At 40.7% G+C, this 18221-nt stretch overlaps 1 protein-coding gene across 14 annotated transcripts in view; it reads right to left on the bottom strand.

Annotated features, from left to right (window-relative positions):
• SEMA5A (semaphorin 5A) overlaps positions 1–18221 on the bottom strand; it is a 475859-nt gene that overhangs the window by 87951 nt on the left and 369687 nt on the right. For all 14 annotated transcript variants that reach the window (XM_087867978.1, XM_045795947.2, XM_045795944.2 and 11 more), the window contains exon 12: positions 6598–6715. In XM_087867978.1, coding sequence (XP_087724104.1) covers positions 6598–6715 — 118 coding nt within the window. The remainder of the gene's footprint in view (positions 1–6597; positions 6716–18221) is intronic.

Here is an 18221-nt window from a genome sequence, read left to right as displayed (position 1 = left end):
TCTTGGAGGGAACCTGAGAATCCACTTTTTTTCAGCCCAAGGGGCAAGAACATCAGCCAGGGTAAGGTCTGGCATTCACCATGAGAATTATTCCTCACCATTCCTGGGAGACAGTAGGCACCCTCGGCAGGGTTGGGTTGGCATCACGTGACAGCCATGCCCTTCACAGGAGGGCCTCAGACTGTCATGGGAACCCCACTCATGGGGCCACTGCTGGATCCAAGAAACAACATATGACCTGATTCTGGTCAATGAGACTCAAGAGGAGACTGAAAGAGAATTCCAGAAATGATTTCCCTCCAGATCAGAGGAGCACACTCTCTCTGCTGTGGACACTGTTAGGTGAGGGCTCACTGCTTGGGGCTCCTGTGATCAAGAGGAGAAGACCCAGGATTTAAGACAGCGGCCCCCCACTGCCTCTCCAGAGCGGGCAGTGGAATGAGCCCTAAAACTGCTACCTCCCCTTCACTACAGGATGACACTGGTCCTTATTAAGACCCTACTCACAGGGAATTCAATTCGTTTAGGTCAGTGCTGTACCACTGGACACAGTCATTATATGCTATCTTTACATAAAAAGCAAACTTTATAACTTGCCAAGGACTGCCTAACTCACAGTCTTCCTTTCCATGAGACCAGGGTTTTAAGATGTCAGCACTACTGATATTGGACTGCGTAACTCTTTGTTGTAGGGGCTGCCCTGTGCATTAGTGACACCCCTTGTCTGCACCCACTAGATGCTACTGCTCTTGGTTGTGACAACCAAAATTTCTCCAGACGTTGCTAAATGTCCCTGGGGGCAAAATTTCCTCCAAATAAGAACAATTGTTTCTCAAGAAGTTAAAAGTGAACTACCATAGGATCCAGCATATTGCACTTCTGGGTTTATAGCTGAAGGAAACCAAATCACTCTGCTGAAGAGCTAGGGGCAGGCCCACGGTCATTGCAATGGCACTTACAATAGTGCAGACGTGGAACCAAGCCATCGATGGATGAACAGATAAAGGGAATGTCATATATATACCTACACACACACACACACACACACACACACACACACACACACTGAAATACTACTCATCTATAAAAGAGAAGGAAATCTTGCCATGGACCTGGAGAGCATTATGCTATATGCAGTAAGTCAGACAGAGAAAGACAAATTCCGGTATGATATCACTTACATGTGAAATCTGAAAAGAACCCTTACTCATAAAAAAAGAGATCAGATTCGGAGTTAACAGAGGTGTGGAGCTGGGGGTGGGGTGGGGAGAGGAACTGGAGGAAGGGGGTTGGAAGGTACAAAGTTCCAGTCTTAAGATAAATAAGTCTTGGGGATGTCCCGTACAACACGATGGCTAGAGCGGATTCACACTGCTGGATGGGACATCTGAAAGTTGCTAAGAGAGGAGATCCTTTTTTTCACAAGGAAAAGAAAAATCTTTTGGGGGGTATCTATATGAGATGATGGGGGTTACGTGAACTTACTGTGATGATCATTTCACGGTACAGGCAAGTGACATCACTGTGCTGTGCGCTTCGCCTCATGCAGTGCTGTCAATGGTATCTCGGTAAAACGCACAGGGAAAGAAAGAACCCACTGCACCAGACATCCCCCCCAACCGCTGGGCACTGGTGTAAGACAACAGTCTCTAGGCAAAGAGATGCTATGCATGTTCTCTGTGCAAATGTCTGGGTGAGCAAAAGATGAGCTAACAAGACAGAGAAAGAGAGGAAGAACCTGAAATAAGTGACGATAAATGAAAGAATGTTGTGGAACGAGGTAGAAAAACTAGAACAGGGGCGCCTGGGTGGCTCAGTCAGTTAAGAGTCCCAGGATCAAGCTCCTCATCAGGTTCCCCACTCAGTAGGGAGTCTGTTTCTCCCTCTGACCCTCCACTCTCTCTTACTCTCTTTCCCTCAAATAAAATCTTTAAAAAAAAAGGAAAAAAGAAAAAGAAAAACATAGAACAGTTATTGCAATAAAAACACTGGAAAGAAGAGGAACCATATGGGCACTAGTGAGTAACAGTATTTAGTGATTGTAATTTGCAGGTTAGAGCGGGGGGCTTTCTGTTTTGGCCAGGGGTGGGGTAGCTTCAGACTTCGAGGGGCAGTATTTTCCACCAAGGACCACTGCAGTCGGTTCCATTAACTTTCGGAGCAAGAAGAACCTGCAACATGCAGAAAGGCACGTGGGCAGTCAAACTCTCATGCATTTAACTACACCCTCCTTTTGACGCTAAATATATCAGAGAATCTGCCTAGGGAACAGATCTGTGATCTGTGAATAATGGGGTAGGTTCTGGTGCTCCTTTTTCCCACATGAGTATTTTTATATTTTGTTAGTTTTCCTTAGAAATCAGAAATTAAGCTATCTAGAATATATTATTTGTGGTTGTGCCATCTCCAGGTTTCTACCAAGCAACTTTCTATTTGAGGCAAGTGCTTTCTTTTATTAAATATTAAGTATTAAACCATAGTAAGACATATACACATACAGGTAGTTTAATGTATGCCAGGCACTGTGATGAGTGACTTCCATGTCTTAACTCTGCAATGTTCACAATGTTGCTGGTACCTACATCCCATTTCACAGAAAGGCAAATTGAGGTTCAGATGAGGCTCAATTTACTCAGAGTCTTACTAGTTGTGAAAGACCCAAGAATTGGTCTAAACAACCTAATCCAGAGCCTGTGATCTCAGCCACTTCATTCCGTAACACGATTCATAGATCCTTCTCTGATGAGAGTCTCATGGAAACCAGCACCGCACACTTTCATCCCTAATTGTATAATAGCAACGTTCCCTTCACCTAGGAAATAATGGATTCCCAAGTGCCAGCTAAGGAAGATTCAGTTCTTGTTAACAAGCATAATCTATAATCCTACGTTTGATTCACTCACGTTCATTAATTCCCAAGAAACCAAGGAGGTAGATGCATTTGATGGGTACAGAGATCCCTGGAGTATATTCTGAAGTTCTTCTGTACTCCAACTATTATCCTCATAATGAAATAAAGTCTTCTATCTTCTGCTGGGATGTTTTTTCAGAAGTCAAAAGATCTTCATTTATTCTCAAAGTTTCATGTCCTTTTGGTCAGTGATTGTAACACAACAGGATATTGGATGTGCTCCTTGGAAAGGACTGTGTCATGTTGTAATATCCCTAAATCTCTCTCCATGAGCAAACCGCACAAGGGAAAGCCAGCCGCTTTGAGGATGGGCGAACAGGGGCAGTTTTTAAAATGGAAGCATGAACGCTTATCCCCAGGGTGATCATGACATTAACTCCACTGAAACAGCCTAACACGGCACTCAGCACATGGTGTAGACACACAATTAACCTTAGCTCCCTCTTTGTTCTTCACGGTAGATTTCACTACAAAATCCAGAAATAATGTGTCACCTGCTAACTGAGCATAATATGCAAGGTGAGCACTGGATCACCTATTGCTGGGTGTACCCATCAGCCACTGCTCTGGGGAGATGTCCACAGTTGAAAATGCCATTGTCATGTAGCTTGGGGATAATGTCAGAAGCACTGAATTTAAGTCCTGATTTTTTTCCTAATGCAGTTTTAGAATCTTCTATAAACCCTTTAGACTCTGCTCCATGTGCCTCTATCTAAATGGAGGGCTCTGGGCTCCACCATGGCTAAAGTATTTTTTCATTGCAAAGGTACTACTTACACTGTATCCTGGGAAAGAGCCAATTATTGTAAGGCATCGAGGTGCTTATGTAGCCTATGTATTTTCCTAGTTATCACATGATGCATTTTGGAACGGGGAGCCATTGCATGAGATAGCATACCAGTGATCATGTACCCGAAAAGGAAAGGATGTGGATGGCATTTGGGAGACAGCCCAGGGAGATTCTTAAGACAATGCTACTCTTGTTAAGCAACAAGACTGCAAGTTACGCAGGACATAAACAATATTCAAACCACTCTAGACCTGTAAATTCAGATCTTGCTTGAGCACTTTAAATATCTTAAACTGAGAATAATGTTTTCAATGACAATTATATAAGCCACCAGAATGTTAATCTATACATCAGTCAACTATTGCCTTGTCTCCTGGACAATAAAAATCCACAAATATCTTAAAATATGGACCTTTTAGTGGAAAATAGGTCTTCTCAGGCACTAAGTCCCTGGGAGGGTTTCTGAGGGTCCATCACCAATGGAACTCTCCAGACAGCCGAGGATCTGCCTGGGTTCTGGCTGCAGCATCGACTTTGGGGGACTGGGTTGTGCCACGTCACTGATCTGAAGTTCATGAACATTTATTTGGTAGGTTCCCACAGAGTCTGCTTTACCCTCATCGTACTCCATGTTTGTCTAATACCCACTGAACTCCACATACTAGCATCTCCACTTTCATTATTCAACTTGTGCTTTTATGTGGATATAAGATGCCCTGGTCTCATTCAAAGATCCTTCAGCTTATAAAGCTTAATTTCCTTTGCATAAAGATATGTAGGTAAAGAAAATTATGTAACTAAGATTTTTCAATATACATGTGTGTATGTATGTATACTGTAAATATAGTATACATCTCTGAAATCAGTTTGCAACTTGCAATCCATGGCAGCATTTTTTTTCCCTTATAAAACAACAATGGCACATCAGAAATGACGAAATACAGCAGATTTGGCCAATAAAATCAAACCTTTCTTCCCTTTTAGTCAAAATAAAAAAAATAACATAGAAGCAAAACTGTATTTTAATAGCTTTTAAAAATACCTTTCTAAGACTGCTCTGTAATAACGCTAATAATTTTCATTGAACTCATTTCTTTCTAAGAGAGATTTTTAGAAAGAGATATACAATTAATATAGTTGCTAAAGAACAAAACTACAGGGGCGCCTGGGTGGCTCAGTTGGTTAAGTGTCTGACCCTTGGTTTCAGCTCAGGTCATGATCTTATGGGTTGTGAGATCCGGCGGCATCAGACTCCAAGCTCAGCGGGGGGGGGGGGGGGGTCTGAAGATTCTCTTCTTCTGCCCCTCCCCTGACTCACGCTTGCTCTTTCTCTCTCTCGAATAAATAAATCCTAAACAACAACAACAACAACAACAAAACCTACAGACCCAAAATGGAGTTTCTTATGCTAAGCCCCATGTCACTAAACTGAGACTTGACTAAATTACAGTTTTGGTTCTCCTAGAAAAGGAATCTTAAACCAATTAGGAAATGCCAAATTAGCAGTCGTTAGGTCATCTGCCTGACAGACCCCTGTCATCCGCTAAGGACAGTAATTTTGCAATAACCGACCTGCTTTTTTGCCTAGTATAACTTCTGTGTTCCCACTTACTCCTGCCTATGAAAGTCTTCGATTTTGTACAACTCCTCAGAGCTCCTTGCCATGATGTTGCCTGATTGGACCTGATTTTTTTTTAAATAAACTCTTAAAATTTTTAATATGCCTCAGTTTATCTTTTTACAAGTAGATATCTTACAAGCTATCTTTACAAGCAGATGCCTCTGATATCCACAAAACTACAGGTCTTAGCCCAATGGCCTTACTGCGTAAGAAGAACTGTTATTATATTCGTCTGTCCTTTTTGCCATTAAAAATGCCAGGTCAAACATCTATAAGAAGATGCGCTGATTCTTGGAAAGTACATGCCCATAATTTAGAGCTACATTTATGTTTTCTCTAGCTGCAAAGATTTTAAGGTGCATATCTTTGTGCTTTTAAGGTATTCTTCAGAAATGAGAAAGAACCTGCACAAATACTGGCGTTTTTCTAATCAATTTCAAGAAACATCGAAGAAAAGCTTGCTTCTAAACTCAGAGACCTGAAGCTATGTAATCCAGAGGACGAGCAGCAAACCCCATGACAGTCACACAGGTCAGCAGCTATGTGACGGTACAGTGACTCAATCAGTTTTCAAATATGTGGAAGTTAATAACTATTGCTTATATGCTCTGAGGACAGAAGGAAGAATCTGAAACCACTGCTTTAAGAGTTCTAAAGACAAAGGAAAACAAGCTGCCTCCTACACGTGGGGCCTCAAAAAAACTGGCAAACGAAATTGTTTTCCTAGATTCAGAGAACTGGCTCCAAACGGAAGTGAGTCTCTTCATTCTGTGAGTTCACAGTGGGAATGGCCGTCATGCTGTTTCTCCCAGGCCTTCCTGCGACCCTCAGCAGGATCCAGGAGACTGTCCCACATGGGGTCCAATAGTAATATCCTTTATTTTATTCTTTTAAAATCTCTACTTATCTCAGTTTCTAGAATTATAGCTCCCATGGGAAATTGATGGGTGTGGAAGTCACTATTTTATTAATGCTAAAAAGGGCAAAAGAGTCCATACCAACCTCTGGAGAGAAAATCCAAGAATAAAACAGAGATATTACACCCCATTTTCAAATCATCAGTATTTTCTTTTAAGACATGCCTCTTCAAAGCAGACGAAATCTTATGGCAACATCCTGTGTGGCTCTAGCAAAAGCTCAGAGGGGAATGAGTTGAGACACAGACTTTGTTTGCGAGGAAGGTTCCAGATGCGCGGACAGGACGTGGGTTAGGATTTAGGACAGCTGGGTTCCCATGGACTGATCTTTCTGAGGCTGGAGAACCCGCACACTTACAGGACAGGTGGTGGTGTTCTGCTCCCACTGCGTCATGTTCAGGCTCTCCTCCAGGCTCGTGCATTTCTTCATCACCATGTCCCAGCCACAGTAAGGGTCCTGGGCCCCAACGCAGGCGCTGCAAACACACACCCAAAGGTCAACAGAGAGGCAGCCTTAGCCACACTACAGGAGATGCAAACTTAAGCAAGTCTGGCCCTAATGAATTGACACGGGGACTAGTTATGAGAAACCAAGTTTTAGCCTGCACACTAGAGAACAACGTATGCATACATCTGTAAGTACCTAATTAAATCAATTCACTTTGGTTGAAATATCTGTATTTTTCCTAAGATACAGGGCAGATGACTAAAGGACTGTCTGTGCCAACATGAGCTTTTTGGTATCATGAATAAAGCTAGTCAGAATTTTGCAATGCTCAGAAACACTAGATGTTGTTATCACCATCACCATCATCAACACTATCATCACCAACACCATCATCACTATCATCGCCACCATCACCACCATCTTCATCCCCTTGGCAACAGGTAGTATTTGCTAAAAACCTGTTATATCTTCCAGACACAACTTTTATAAGATGCATTATTATTTTCACTTTATCATCATCATCACCATCATCACCATAACCACCTCCACCATCAGCACCATCATCACCATCACCATCACCTCCACCATCACCATCATCACCACCATCACCACAACCACCTCCAGCATCATCACCATCACCACCACCACCATCACCTCCACCATCACCATCACTCACCACCACCACCACACCACCATCATCAACACCACCACTAGCACCATCACCATCACTACCACCTTCACCATCGTCACCAACATCACCTCCACCATCACTGCCATCACCACCACCACCATCACCCTCATCACCACCACCACTATTGCCATCATCATCACCTTAATAACAGATGTTATCTGTTGAACACCTACTGTAATATATCAATTCATTATATCATTTAGACACTTGACTCTAATGAGGGAGGTAGTATTGCTTTTACTTTATTGATGAGAAAACTGAGGCACAGAAGAGTTAAGAAATTGGCCCAAGGACAAGCAAACACACCCAAAACTCTTCAACATGCTTAGTTTGAATTTAATAAAATAGGAAAGTCTTCCTTTTGGGTTCCGTAGCTTCAAAATGAATTAAATTTTTCAGTGTAATAGTAGCTTAATATAGCTCCAACTGCAATATTCAACACATCATGTCAGAAGTATTGCAGATGGTGGATACTTTATTTTAGCTTTGTCTCAATGAAAGAGTTCAGACACCAAAGGGGCATCATTAGATGAAGATTTTGGCCCCTGTGTTATCAATACAAGAGAAGGTGTTTGAGGGTGGAGGGCAGCAGACAGAGTGACAGTGACTGAGCCAGAATTATACAAAAGATGACCCCACAGGCAAGCAGGGCATTGAACGCCTGAGAATTCTCTCTCTGAGGGGGCCAAGAGGTTAGAAGTGCAGGAAATGAGAGAGAGGAAAGGCAAGCTAGTGCAGCAAAAAAGTGCTAATGTCTTCTTCAGGTAAGGGGCCCCTTATGGCTGGGAGAACCTGTTAGAGGATTTCCAGTTAACCAAGAGTAGGTCTAGAAATCATAGTCTAACTACCAAACATGGGCCACGGGTGTAGTATAAATAATATTAAATTGTTAATATTAATGATACAAAATAATCCTAATTAACATATCAAATATGATTGCCACATAACAAGCACGTTCTAAGAACCTGGCGTATGTCCATTCATTCCAACCTCACAGAACCTTACAAATATAATCCCTCGATTAGCTCCTGCATTTATTTTAAATGAAATAAGTGTAGTCACTTTAAAATGCAGAAACCCAAGCAGAGAAAGATGAAGTTGAAGTCCCACGGCAGGGCAAGATAGCTCTAAAGACAAGAAATCAAGCAATAATGGTATAAAACTATTATGTATTGTTACCATAGAATTATTATTCATTTACCACCCAAGGAAGTTCAAACAGAGATGGTTAAAACCGGTGCTCTTCCCAGCAGGACTAGGCTGGGTGGAGAGGGGCGTGGAACAGCTAGTTGCCTGTCACCATAGCCTCATTAGAACTTGTGGGTAAGTGACCATGCACAAGTTAAAAGAAACTGAGGCACACTAAAATTTCGACTATCTGGTAGCACCAAATCAAAAGTGCTCAGGAGGCTCCCCTAATAGGAAATAGGGAGAGGGAATTTTACAGAGAAGACTCGGAAGCAAACCAAGGAAATTATTTGGCGACAGCTTAAGCTGTGGCCATATTTGGGAAAGCCTGGTTGACTGGGATTGTTCCTTCCAAAGTTTCCCTTTCCCAGATTCAAGCACAGAGACTCTGGCTTTGGTTCTGGTCTGCTTAGGTCAGCTACCGAGGCTTTAGGGCCACCCCAGTCTAAGGGCCTCTTGTTGAATGACCTTACCACACATACAGTACTGGCATGTGAAAAATCAAACAAACCAGTTTTAACAAAGTACATGCTTTCCTTCCCCAGAAGTAGGCACTGTTCTCACTTTTATTTGTTTGGGGGACATAGTCTCTGCACAAACAGTAGTCATGCATGGATATGTCTATATATACATATATAGTTTTGGGTTTTTTATAAGTATAGTTAGAACACACACAAAGGGACGGTACACACAGCCTCCTGTTTTGCTTTTTACACGTAAAAATACATTGTGACATTTTTTTCTTGTCAGTATATAAAGCTCTGATTCCTTACATGGCTGTATAGTATTCTGTCACCTAGATGAACCAACATTTATCTAAATCCTTTAGAAGCAAGGCTGCAATGCACACCTTTGTATGTATTTTCTATATGACAAACTTCTAGACATGGCGTTGACGAGACAGAAGTTATAGGTATTAATGATTTTGTACCAGTCAACAGTTCGGAGAGTAACTCTGTCTCCTTTCCCTATTTCATGCTGGATGCTGCCTTTTTTTGTGTGTTTTAGCTTAACCCTTTCTGATAGATAAAAACACTCTTCTACTCCTCTGTTCTATTTGTTCAGTTTTGAGATTAAAATTAAGTGTGTGTGTGTGTGTGTGTGCGCGTTGATGGATTAACTGTACTTCTGTTCCTATAAATTTCCTATTTGTAACCAATTCCTGCTTTTTGCTTCTTTTTGATTAACGGTTTCGCTGTTTTCATATAGTCATTGCAAGTGAAAATTTCTGTATTAGAAAATTAACCCTCTGTCAATAATGTTTCAAATAATTTTCCTACTTGTCATTAAATATTTTTTCTTGAGATACAAATGTTTTAAAATTTTATGCTGTGAAGTTTATGAATCTTTATCTTCACAGCATCTGAATTTTGTACCATATTTTGAAAGAGCTTCCACACTTAAAAATCATGAAAACATTTATGCAGAATTCCTTCTGGTCCTTTTACAGTACCCTTCATTTGCCTCCCTGTCTGTGATCCATGTGGAATGTATTTCTAGCAACTCTCCTTTCCTCCTTCCATTTGTTGAATTAAAACAAACAAACAAGCAAACAAACATGCATATATTTTTTGACCTAAACTTCTCAATCCTCATTCCAACACAAGCAGATCTGGGACTTAGAAGTAACAACAAGGAAGCTGCACACGGTTTCTTTTTCCTTTTTCTACTGAATTCAGACAACAACTTTTCTAAATACAAGTTTACAACAAGGAGTGTGAGCATCAGCTTTTGAAAATCTCTAGTTCTTGAGGTTTGGGAATATAATTTTTTAGTACCTTTTAAATAAAAATTCATTTCAATGATCAGTTCCATAGAGTAGAATCTGACCTGTATTTATAGTATATAAAGCATATCCCACATTTCTCAATTTTAAGAACTCATCATTTTAAAACACACAGTTGATTTAATAACTTTTTTTTTTTTTTTTAGGGAATAAGAGAGATGAAAATAAACCTTACACAGTGACTGTGTAAGACAGGAAAGTGTGCATGTTTGCATCTACAAAATAAGATATTTCACATATTGTCACTAAGCTCAGGGTCCCTGAGTAATATTGCCTGTGCAGGTGTTCTGTTGGAAGTTTCTGGAAATCTGAAGATCCCGCAACTGTGAGACAGATCTGGGCACAAATGAGAACTAAGAACTCTTCTGCTTTCTGCTATGACCTCCCTTGGCTGTGACAGCAGATATCTGACCCACAGTGTCTGTGTCTTACTGAACCGACTGGCCATATTGATTCCACAGCGTACATCACACATGGGGATCCTCTCTGTGCAGGAACCCATTTTCACATTGGTGAGCAAACAGGACAAAGCTACCCTTACAGAATGATTCAAAAGGCCTGAATTCCTTTTAATGTTTCTTACTAAAGCAATATGACCATTAGACAAAATTAAAATTCCCAAAACAGGAAAATTCTACCACCCCCCTCACTTTGCCCCAGCTTCTCTTTGCAAATCTGCCTACAGGACCAAAACAATGTACACAGGATATTTTAAGCTGTTTTCAATGAAAGGCTTCTTGTAAAAACATCTTTCTTCCCAAAATGTTGAGGGCTTTGTACATTCTTAACATTCCACTTAACCCTTCAACTATTAAAACTTCTCTACAGGCACAAATGCCCATTCACTAAAAATTCCATTTATAGATAAATATGTTTTCCTCAGTCAAAATATTTCAGGCCATGGCAAAATTCTGATGAGCCCTACCTTTACTCTAAAGTCTACTTCAAGAAAAACCAATCATCATAACTTACTGCTCTGGGAAGGTGGGTCTTTTAAAGAGACCGCGTGGAAAATCACAGATTTCTTATTAATGTGGCCATCGTGAAAGGGGCTTTTACTTCACTGCACTTTGAAAATGTTTTTCTTTCTATGATGAATCTTTTTAATAAAAATTTTTCCCCATTTTGTTAATAACCTTAGATTACTCTCACTTGATATATCGCCTTGGTATTTGAACGTATCTGAATTCAGAAAATATGCTGGTCAGAATCTGAAAGTTTAATTTAAAAACACATTTATTGAGAACATGTTTTAGAGTTAAATGTCTATTTAGAGACAGGCCTTAATTCTAGAAGAAGGATAAACTACTTTCCCTTTTCCAGGACAGCGATATTAAATGTTTAACTAAAGGCTTCCTTTAAATTTTAAAGTTTACAGTTATGTTATTTGCTAATTTGAGTAGCAGGGGAAACAGGTATATTCATTAAAATCTTTTCACGGTCATTCACTGGAGCTAATTCTGAAAACGATCCCCTTGCATGTTAGATTATCGAGTGTCTGACTTGTTTCTGTCAACTAATTGTTATTAAATCAGCTTATTTTTGATCTTAAGAATTTTTGCCATATTAAGAAAATGCATTCATAAATATGGGACTTAAAGCGTTTCAATCATTCATTCATTTGGGGCCTACTTAGAAGCACCTGCCATGAGCTCAACTGAAAACAGTGGGGGTGCCATGGACCACAAAGCAGACACAGGCACGGGATCCACAGCATTTACCCTTTAGCAAAGGAAATAAACACTGATAAATAGCAACAACCATTTCCAAAAGAATAACCCAAAGAGGGAAACCCTGTTTAGATGGGCAGGTCTGGGGGCGCCTGGGTGGCTCAGCTGTTAAGTGTCTGCCTTCAGCTCAGGTCATGGTCCCGGGGTCCTGGGATCGAGCCCCACATCGGGCTCCCTGCTCTGCGGGAAGCCTGTTTCTCCCTCTCACACTCCCCTTGCTTGTGTTCCCTCTCTCGCTCTCTCTCTCTGTCAAATAAATAAATAGAATCTTTAAAAAAAAAAAAAAAGATGGATAGGTCTGGGGTCAGGAAATACCCAGGGAATGGCATTTAAACTGGGATCAGTGAGATGAAGAGAAGTGATCCATTCAACATGACTTAGGACAAACAGAACATCTGGCAGCAAGATGGACATGGGGGAGGTGGTTAGGTGGGAGGGAACTTGGACGAGATAATTAGAGGCCAGACTTTGGTTGAAGCTTGAGGAGTTGGAATGGGCAGAGCCCTGGAGCCCCATTCAAGATTTAGGGTTTCCTAGTAAGTGCTGTAAACTTCAAAATACTGTGCAAAAACCATGTGTCTATTTATTCAACATATTTCTACTATCATCATGATAGTAGTGGGATAGATGAATTTCTGTTCATGAACGATCTTTGCCTTAATTCCTAACACGATCTGAGGTGTCTTATTCCTGATGACCAATGTCACTCTGTATCTCAGAATCTGCTTTTATTTTAATATTTGCATTAAAAACACTGTCTTACTAGAAATAAGACTGAAAAAATTCTAATAGGACAATAAAGTGCTTGAGGAATGCATTGTAAGACATCTACACGTCCTTCAGTTGATGAATCCACCTGAAATGCATATTTTCTTCAGTTTCTGCTCCCATGAAACTGGAAAGGCAATAATCACCTCACAGGACTGTTTTGAGAATTAAGTTATATATCATGTAGTAAATAAGAAAAAGTTATTTTTGTGGATGGGACACATATATTCTAATTCATCTCTAAACATAATTGCATATTACAATATGATATCAACTTCTGGGGTGTTTGGAAATATTCTACACCAAAAATACTAAATTTGGAAATGCCATGGGCTCTTTATTTAAGCAGGTAATGTGACACGCCACAGTGCACCCTATTAAGTAATGAAAACTATTTTAACTACATGTTTGGATAGATTCATAAGGATTTTTTGACTACCTGGCAGGATGCCGTGTGTTGAAGACACCAAGACCAGGAATGAACTTGCAGACTTGTGAGGGAGGAAGAATGTGTTCATGAACGTTGTCTACCAACATAAGGAGGGATAACTATTAAGTGAGAAGCTCAGGCGATGGTGCGATGAGAGTCGGAGGAGAGAGAGGTAGACCAGAAGGGTTCCAGGAAGATGCCATGTGTAGCAGGCTTCTGAATGAAGCTGGAGTTTAGCTGAGTGAGAGGAGCCTCCCTGGTCATGAAGGCCCCAGGAAGGATGAGAGAGTCATGTGCCTGAGGCATGATCAGGATGATGAGTGGAGCAGCGTGGCTCGCCGAGGTGTCCTTAAGATTCCTAGGAAGCATACTGATGTGAATAAAACGTTGGGGTTTTGCTTAGGCAAGAAAAATCTGGCAGTGGTGGATAGCACGTATCAAGTTGTGAAATCTACTAGAAGATTAATTTATAATTCCCAAGAAGAACTGAAATACAGCTACAATATAATGACATTTTTAAATTTAGGACACATGCCAAGTAAACAAAGATAGAATTACTAGTAAAAATACATGTTTATACTCATTATGCATCATTTGCTAAAGACATTTAATAGTAATTCATGTTACATATTACAATTTGTAGATGAAATTAGTGATCTGGAATATCAATTAGTCACTATGTTTTAATACATTAAAAACTATTCACTACTGGCTTATCATTAAATGACAATGATTAAATACAATGAGGATTTTTTTACATTAAAATTTGCTTTTAATATTCAATTAGAATATTTGATATGTATTGCCAGTAATACTAAGAGAGTGGTTTTTCATTAAAATCTTATTAGGTGGATATAGCACTCAAATTTTCCTGAGAAATCTGTTTTAAAACTGAATAAGACTGACACACATGTTATAGTGAAGCATTTTGGGAAAATCGATAGTTAAAAAGAAAGAGTTAAAAGAGTAGAGAGTATTGGAAATAAGCAACACAAAACTGCTCTCTGGAATCTAACAATTGTGTTCAACTTGGGACATCAGCTTTATTTTCTGACATGACACAGACCATCCCACTTTCCCCACTCATCACGCACACAACCCTGAGCTGTTTCTCTTGCCCTCCCGGTGGATCTCAATCATTGTGAAATTCATCTTTTTACAAACAATGTCTTTCTGAAGAGGCCAAGTCTGCCCCCAGGATGAAGTTCTCCAAGGAAGGCAGTTTTGTTCTCAGGGACCAAACCCAGGACAAAGAGGACACTGGGAGTACCAGTGACTCAACACGAACCATTCCCAGCTCAGGGATGTTGAAGTCATTGCTGAGAGTGAGAACCAGAAAATGCCGTGCAAGAAGGAAAGAAAAGAATCCCTGGTCACTTCATTTAGGGAAAAGCCTGCACTTTTGGTATTCTGTTCTCTACTCTACAAAATAGAGGTAATGAAACATCCAGTCTCCTGTCCTCCCCCACCAATCAGAGATAAAAATGAAGACACAATTACTCTTTGTCCAATTCATGTTTCTTCAAGGGAAACCCTTCTGTGGATGAGTGGATGAGGGTTTAATGAGCAGAATCAGAAGACAAAGGAGAACATGAAGAGTTGTCAGTTACACTTGAAGAATGCACAAGAGGTCAAGTAATACATCTTAACTCTTACACAAAACTTTAGAGGACAGAAGTCCAGAGAATACATTTATATTACTCTTACTCCTTATAATTCACCCAACTTAACATTCAACCCATGAATGAAGCTCAAATGCCAGAGAATCCTCCCATGACAGCCAAGGCCAAGGGAAGAAATTCTGTCCGTGAAAGTGGAACAGTTATGGCAAGGGTGGCATCCACCCTGAATTTGGATTCCCTGGTGCCCTCCCCAACCTGATGACAGCAGCAAGGAGGGTAAGCACTTGGCTCTCCTCACATCTGGCCCTGTCCAACCTCCCTCCATCAGTACCTGAATCTCAGCCTCTCTTGGATAGCTAGATATATGAAACAATGAGGGGCTCTGGACAAGGAATTACTCAATATCCACTGACAGATGCTCCCACCAACTGAATGGAGCCATACTGACAGAATGCAGTCAGGGTAGAGTCTCACAAACTTCCAGAAAATTTATTGCCAGACAGACCAAAGCCAGGTACATAATATAATACAAGGAGCAGAGTTTGGCCTGATTGGCCCTGTACCTCTCAGATAAAGTGAAGTGGTTTAAAGGCAGAAAAGCAAATTCTTGACAGGTCCAGACTGATTGGTCCAGAGGCAATGTGAAGTATACCTCAGCAAAGAAGGCAAAGCACATATACGAGAGCTATTTGACTTTTTTCTCTTTTCTCTCCTCTCCTTTTTCTCTCTCTCTCTTCCTTTCTTTCTTCCTCCCTTCCCTCCCCTCTACCTTTCTCCCTCCTCCCTTCCCACTTTCCTCCTTTCTTTCTTTCTTTTTCTTTTTTTCTTCCCTCCTCCCTCCCCCTTCTTTCTTTTTTCTTCCTTCCTTTTCTTCCTTTCTTCCCTTCTTCCTTCCTCATTCACTTTCCTTTCCTTTCCCTTCCCTTCCCTCCCCTTCTTCCTTTCCTTTCTTCCTTCCTTCCTCCCTCCCTCCCTCCCCTTCCTTCTTTCTTTTTCTCTCTTTCTTTCCTTTCTTATGTTTGATTTTTACTTCCATTTGAGATAGAGAGAAATTTTGAAACTAAGCCTTCAACAGAAATATGCAAGGAGTGAAGAAATACCATTCACGAGCAATGCCAGCTCAGCAGAACATACATGAGCTGGCTATACTACTGAAGCAGGAAGGGAAAGGAACCATCTTCTACTGAATTATTTTTATGTGCCAGACCCATTATGTACTTTGTCTTTGTGCTCCCAGTAACATACTGAGTGGCTTGCTCATAATCACATCCCACGTAAAGGCTTAACTAGGATCCACCTGAATCCAGAGCTCATGATCTTTCCATATGCAAGCAGTTTTGCAGACACACGGGGTCCTTAAGAATCATTAATTCATTGGATCATGCTGCAAATAAAAATCTTAAGGGAAGCTTGGTGTATAAAAGCCAAGGTGCTGCCAGCCAGGATAACTCAGCTGCAAGGACCTGGAGCTGAGAAAACCACTGCAGCCCAAGCTTACAAATGGAGCTCTCTATGCAGATTTAAACTAGGGAGTGCAAAAGCAGGAGGCTTGTGCAGTAGACACTAAATAGTAAAACCTCACGTTGTGAGCTGTCTCTGGTTGTGCTTCTCAAACTCAACTGAGGCACGAAAGATCGGTAATGACACCGATTATCTGACTTTATCCAAGTGACTAGGACATAGATTGCCATGTAGGAAAGAGAAACATTGTGCTCTTTGACAAAACTGAACAGAAAGCTGAAACCAAAACTGTTATCTGGCTAATGTATCACCAAAGAAAGCTGAGGGCCTATACTAGTAGATTCGACCTATGGAATATTTTTAGTGCACTTGCTTGTTCTCAGAAATTGTGCTCTCCACGGCTACAATAATCTGATTACATTAAAGTATTTGACCAAGAAAGGCACCTGGGTGACTCAGTTAGTTAACTGTCTGACTCTTGGTTTTGGCTCAGGTCAGGATCTCAGGGTGATGGGATCGAGCCCCACATTGGACGCCACACTTGGCGGGGAGTCTGCTTGAAGATTCTCTCCTTCTATCCTTCCTCCTGCTCTCTCTCTCAAATAAAGAAATCTTTAAAAAATATGTTTGACCAAGAAAGAGGAAAAAAAAATGTACCCATAATCCTATGGCTGTAAAAGCAGACCATGGGATCTCTACAAGATGGTGTTCACAAATGTTCTTTGCTTTTATTGTGTACCTAAATCAAAGTACGTGTTTCCATCATTGTCGAAGATGGATTTGCCATGAAGCTAAGGAAGCTTAAACTTCTTTACTTCGTGAGATTCGTTAAGGAGCTGAGACTGGTCCTCGTCATTTTGTATTCATAATTTTGACATTCTTTTCCTTAGCAAGACCCCCTACCAAATTAGATAAGCTTCAGACCCCACAAAATCTGTATTTCTCCCTATTACAGAACAAACAGTAGTACAGTTTATGTTTCTTAAATTACTAGTCAAGTTTATGTACGTTCATCCTCTACCCATCACATTTCAACTGTTCATTTTCCAACCTGCCCAAGACCCGGGGGTATTAACTTGTGATTTCACTGAAAAATAGTATTTTAGCCAAGCCCCTCTTATAGTGTGCTTTTCATAGTAATAATTAGATGTTGGTGAATGTACTTTGTCTTATCCTATTTTTTGAAGTTGTAATGATGGCATTACACATACTGCTTTTCTGCTTTTTTTTTTTTTAAAGATTTTTTAGTTATTTATTTGACAGAGATAGAGACAGCCAGCGAGAGAGGGAACACAAGCAGGGGAAGTGGGAGAGGAAGAAGCAGGCTCATAGCAGAGGAGCCTGATGTGGGGCTCGATCCCATAACGCCGGGATCACGCCCTGAGCCGAAGGCAGACGCTTAACTGCTGTGCCACCCAGGCGCCCCTGCTTTTCTGCTTTTTGTTTTTTTTTCAGTTACTATCATATCACGCATATGTCTTCATAATCATCATTTATTGGCTTCAGAATAACCCACAGAGTGAATACTCCATTGAATAAGTATATTATAACCTGGTGATTAATTCTCTCACTATTAGAAATTTAAAATTGGAACACTGGTTGTGATTCAAATATAGCTTAAAAAATAATTGGACAGGGATGTCAGGCTGGAAGATTAGGTCCTAGCACAGTATAGGATCAGATTTTAATGATAAATTGATTTTGGGATAAACTCTAGGGTAACTCTAAGGTCCTTTGGCTCAAATCCACGATAGATATTCAGGAGATTTTATTTATGCCAGAATTACTCATTAGACTCTGAGCCCCATGAAGACAGGGTCAGGGATGCCTCATCCGTCATCCTACACTCAGGGGCTCG

This window comes from Ursus americanus, chromosome 15, assembly GCF_024610735.1.
Source record: "Ursus americanus isolate L20-20 chromosome 15, mUrsAme1.1.p, whole genome shotgun sequence".
Taxonomy (NCBI): Eukaryota; Metazoa; Chordata; class Mammalia; order Carnivora; family Ursidae; genus Ursus; species Ursus americanus.
The sequence above is the reverse complement of the archived record's forward strand: the minus strand, read 5'-3'. Positions and strand labels throughout refer to the sequence as shown.